Source organism: Dryas octopetala, chromosome 4, assembly GCF_963921425.1.
Source record: "Dryas octopetala chromosome 4, drDryOcto1.1, whole genome shotgun sequence".
NCBI classification, from domain to species: domain Eukaryota; kingdom Viridiplantae; phylum Streptophyta; class Magnoliopsida; order Rosales; family Rosaceae; genus Dryas; species Dryas octopetala.
The window spans coordinates 7,140,911-7,146,359 of record NC_141369.1 but is presented as its reverse complement, the minus strand read 5'-3'; the positions used below and the strand labels follow the sequence as shown (position 1 = coordinate 7,146,359).

The 5,449-nt window shown below is 36.1% G+C and overlaps 1 protein-coding gene across 1 annotated transcript; it reads left to right on the top strand.

Moving 5' to 3' along the window:
• Positions 1–1,186: 1,186 nt before the first annotated feature.
• On the top strand, positions 1,187–3,058 carry LOC147286404 (beta-amyrin 28-monooxygenase-like). Its single transcript, XM_086242012.1, has 3 exons — positions 1,187–2,194; positions 2,296–2,483; positions 2,583–3,058. Exons 1-3 carry the CDS (start codon positions 1,216–1,218, stop codon positions 2,877–2,879), a joined length of 1,464 nt encoding a protein of 487 aa, XP_086098138.1. The 5' UTR covers positions 1,187–1,215; the 3' UTR covers positions 2,880–3,058.
• The last annotated feature ends 2,391 nt before the right edge of the window (positions 3,059–5,449 follow it).

Below are 5,449 nucleotides of genomic sequence, written 5' to 3'. Positions count from 1 at the left end.
TTTTCACAAGAAAATCCATGAAGATAATAAAGCCATTCTGAGAAGGCAGAAGTGTATAGAATTTTGAAGACATAATCAAGTATAGTATAGTCCTTTGGCAGCATTTGACTACATATGACATACCGCATTGCGCTTAACAAGCATAAATAAATTTTCCATCTTCGAAATGCCAGTAAACTGAGGTGTCTTTGAGAATTCTTCTAACTTCTGAGGATGCCTTCCATTACAGCTCTTACATGAAGGCTGGATACTCGAATGTCATCAGGAGTATTAAGCTTGGTTGGGTAGTATTTTTTCCTCTAACCTCTCAATACTAAAAAGGTTTTTCATACCCAACATCACTCCTTTAACTTCAGTGGCACTTGGAATGTACATGGGTAGATTGAACAAGTCCAAAAGAGCCTCACTCACCAAGCCCTGCAATTTACCAACCTCTATATATCAAAGACAACCTACTAATCTAGGATTAGTCATTATGAGCAGAGACAATTAGACAGATAGTATACTAGCAAGAGTGTATTTTAATTGATAGTGTTTCGCCACATTAAAAGAACAATAAAATTGACGTGAAATCTTGGGAATCTGTCACAATAGTAAAACACAAAAACAAAGCAAATAATATTAATTCTTTTTATATTTACCTCTTTGGCCATATCTGCAAGTGCATGTCCCAAACATTCAAAGGCTCAAAGTCAAACATGAGAACTGAATCTGAAGCAAGGGTTGTATCCGGCCGGCAAGGCATGAGAATCGCCAACAACCCATTTTCTGCCAAATCTGCTGACTTTGCAGCAAAGAAAGCCTCCATGTCACACAGAAACAAATGGACGGTTTTATTCAAAATATTTGGTTCGTCCATTTTTTTGATCAAAGTTAAATAGATAAATGATTTTCGATTTAGTTAATTTTTTGCAAGGATGATCTATCAATAGAGATCTAAGAAATGAAAGATTTAAATTGATACAAAACGACTCGTGTGAGGCCCAACAAGATCATACCTTAACATAAATAAGTTAAAATATACCTCAAAATAAGCTACCTATATATATAAATTTATTTTGTATACATCCTAATATGATCTAACCAATTAACGCACATTAATATGGTGGACTGTTATACAACCCCTGTATAAAGGAAAGCTTGGCAGACCTTATAATCCACATATTCTCTTGCTAATTAATACGTACTTAGACACTTAGTTAATACGACTCAACCATGGAGGAGCAGAATATCATCTTCCTTCCAACTTTATCTATAATCCTTATTACCCTATTCACTACTCTTTCTCTGTTTGTCTTTTATGGTTTCAATCTGTACTTTAAATCCAATTCCAAAAACACTAATCTTCCTCCAGGAAGTTTTGGATGGCCAATCATCGGTGAAACTCTTGCCTTCATGATTGAGACCCAGCAAAAATTCGTAGGGGATAGAATGAAAAAGCACTCCTCAAAACTGTTCAAAACCAACATCTTCGGTGAGCCAACTGTCGTGTTTTGTGGCACTGCCGGCCACAAATTCATCGCCACCAACGAGGAAAAGTTGTTCCTTGCATGGCGACCACACTCCATGCAGAAGCTCTTCCGCTCTTCCTACCAAAAAGCTGCTTCCGCCGCCACCATACCACGAGTAGACGCAGTCCAGATCTACCGCGCTCCGGGTTTTCTCAAACCCGAAGCGCTGGTTCGGTACATAGAGACCATGGATTCTCTGGTCCAGGAACATTTGAAGCTTCACTGGGATGGAAAAACAACAGTTGAGGTGTACCACCTCGCTCAGCTACTCGTGATGACTCTCTCTGCTCGCTTCTTCACTGGACTCCAAGGCAATCAAGAGCGTACTGCCAAGTTTGCCCAACTGATGAATATCATCACCTCAGGGCTACATACGGTTCCTGTGAATGTTCCCGGAACCACGTTTAATCGTGCCATGAAAGCCGCGGATGGTATGAGGAAGGAGGTTCTGTTGTTGATTAAGGAGAAGAAAGCAGCAGCCAGCAGTGGAGTACAAATGCACGACATTTTGTCCTTCATGTTGTTTAACGCGGATCCCAATGGCCGGTTCTTGCCGGAGAATGAAGTTGCTGATAAAGTTATGGGTTTGATGGCTGGTGGGTTTCACTCGCCTTCCATGGCTACAACTTTCCTTATCAAGTATCTTGGAGAAAGACCACAAGTCTGTGACAAAGTCCGAACAGGTAACTAAACTTGATGTCTAATTGTACTCATCATCATGCATGTGTTTGGAATCAAATGATTAATTGTCCTTTCGGTTTTTGGTTTGATGTGAATCTTGCAGAACAATTAGAGATTGCAAGGTCAAAAGAATCTGGGGAGGCACTGAATTGGGATGATATACAGAAGATGAAATATTCATGGGGGGTGGCACTTGAAGTCATGAGATTGGTACCACCTCTTCAAGGAACATTCAGAGAGGTTATCACTGACTTCACCTATGAAGGTTATACAATTCCAAAAGGCTGGAAGGTAAATTAATTATATGTATATATTATGTACCAAATTAAACACTTTCATTCAATATTATCTATACATGTCTTAATTATTTTGTTGTGCCTACTTTTGTAGGTATATTGGTCGGCTAGTAGTACAAACAAAAACCCCGAGAATTTTGCTGCACCTGAAGAGTTTGATCCTGAGAGGTTTGAGAATGGAAAAGCTCCACCAGCTTACTCCAACATCCCATTTGGGAGCGGTCCTCGAATTTGTCCTGGAAAAGAATATGCTCGACTCCAACTTCTGTGCTCCCTCCATCACATCGTGACAAGATACAAATGGCAAGTAGTAAATCCAAACGCCAAGATTGCAAGCGGTATGAATCCCGTACCAGAACAAGGCCTTCACATTCGCCTCCAACCCTTATAATTTGGCGTAACTCAGCGCGTGATATCAGTGCATGCATCAAATAATCAAAGCATTGCCATCCCTCCATAGTTAAAACAGTGTTTAATTAATTAGTTGGAACAATATTTCGATAACATTAATTCTTATTTTTAGTTGTTGTACGTGGATGCTGGCAATTTAATTATCTTGATCGAGTAACAGTCTATCCTTATTTGCGTAAAAAATATATCAAGTTTAAGTCCTTGTTTGGATCACTTTGAAGGTAGTATCCTCATTTGGAACAGACGTATAAATTGATATCCTGGTGCTAAAATTTTTCCAAATAAAAATATGCTTCTTAATTATATTTAAGTTGTATTATTGTATAACTCGATCAATTCTACATAATAAAAGTGGATCGACCTCAACGTTAACTTTTAATCTTGTCCAGTACGTGCCTTCTAAATTGTAGGGTCGGCCATGCTTGTCTTATCTCACGTAAGAATTTGTTATTTGGTTTGAACTTTGAACATGAACTACAAAGATTACATATGAAATGGAACGCTGCTAAAAATTATTTTGAAAATGTTATCTATGGTGCGTGAAATTTGCTAACGTTGAGAGAACAGAACAGAAAAGAACAATCACCTAGCTAGCTAGTCTATAGCATACAGAACACTTTTTTTCCTTGTAAAAGAATTGGCAAGCTTCATTAACTATGGTATCTCTTTTTTTATTGGTATACAAATTTAGTAATACATGCAAGCTTGAAGGTGATTGCGAAGTGATCAAAGAAAAGGTCGATCGATCCAGTTGACATGGCACTTTCAAATGCTTATTTATTTATATCAAGCTTATAACGTTGCATGGAGTGATCGAAATGGCTGGTGATCAACATACGCCAGCCACCTCGTAGCGTGCACGTAAGACTTACTTCAGATTCGCCTCCAAATAAGGCTGGAGGCAAATGTGAAGGCCTTGTTCCGGTACGGGATTCATACCACCTACAATCTTGGCGTTAGGGTTTATTACTTCCCATTTGGATGATTGGCCATCCAAAACTTCCTGGAGGAAGATTAGTGTTTTTGGAATTGGATTTAAAGTACAGATTGAAACCATAAAAGACAAACAGAGCAAGAGTAGTGAATAGGGTAATAAGGATTATAGATAAAGTTGGAAGCTAGGAAGATGATATTCTGCTCCTCCATGGTTGATTCGTATTAACTAAGTGTTTAAGTACGTATTAATTAGCAAGAGAATATGTGGATTATAAGGTCTGCCAAGCTTTCCTGTATAATACGGGGTTGTATAACAGTCCACCATATTAATGTGCATAAATTGGTTAGATCATATTAGGATGTATACAAAATAAATTTATATATATAGGTAGCTTATGTTGAGGTATATTTTAATTTATTTATGTTAAGGTATGATCTTGTTGGACCCCACACGAGTCGTTTTGTATCAATCTAAATCGTTCATTTTTTAGATCTCTATTGATAGATCATCCTTGCAAAAAATTAGCCAAATCGAAAATCATTTACCCATTTAACTTTGATCAAACAAATTAATGAACGAACCAAATATTTTAAATAAAACCGTCCATTTGTTTCTGTGTGACATGGAGGCTTTCTTTGCTGCAAAGTCAGCAAATATTTAATGCCAACACTTTGACAAATCGTTACTGCATAGATTTATAGATTAACAAATTCCGAATACGACAATATATGCTTGAAAAATGCAAAACCAATTCAACTACGGCTTGTAGCCGGTGTTGAGACAATGACTTACATTGTTAACTTATTTTAAAATTAAGAATGAAGAATTCAAAGTTCCATATTGATAAGTTAATTTTGACCTGCATATATGCATTAGTACTACTATAGAATTAAGAAATGTTTGTTGATTAACTCTCCGATTTAATTAATTAATTAAGCTTCTTATGGGCCATTCCCAAATGTAACAATTATCTTGGACCATAAATTACTATTATAATGTTGAAATAAATTAATTAACAAGAAAGAGATATTTCATATTTGTCGATGCTGTAAATTGATGTTAATTATAATGTTGAAAAATTGTATTCCTGCTGAAAGATATATTAAAAAAAATATTTGGGTACTCAACTTTGAGTACTAATATTGTATTCATTATCAATTATATAAGCTCATAATAGAATCCACTATCTTCTTTTTCATACTCATAATGAATTTCACGATGAATTCATGTGATTGATAATAAATATAAAATGATATTCAAAATTGAGTATCCAAGCAGTGCTCATGTATTAATGCAACACATTATACATGAGCTAATGATCTTATTCTGTTATTGCCTTGGTGATGATGTCACTGATGATACCATCGTTGACTCGTCATTCTTTTCAGAGAAAAATACAATATTCAATAGTTGTTACTTAACTTACTTGTTAGTCCAAGTTGTCCAACTGCGAGAATACAAATTAATTAATGGGTCAATTATTCCTTGATGTTGATCAGGATTTAGAAAATAATTTAATGTTGATGTATAGAGTAAGAGTATCTCTAACAAACTCGACAAAAGTTTTTGGTTGCTCAATTAAATGTGCCACGTTAGATAAATCATCTCCAATA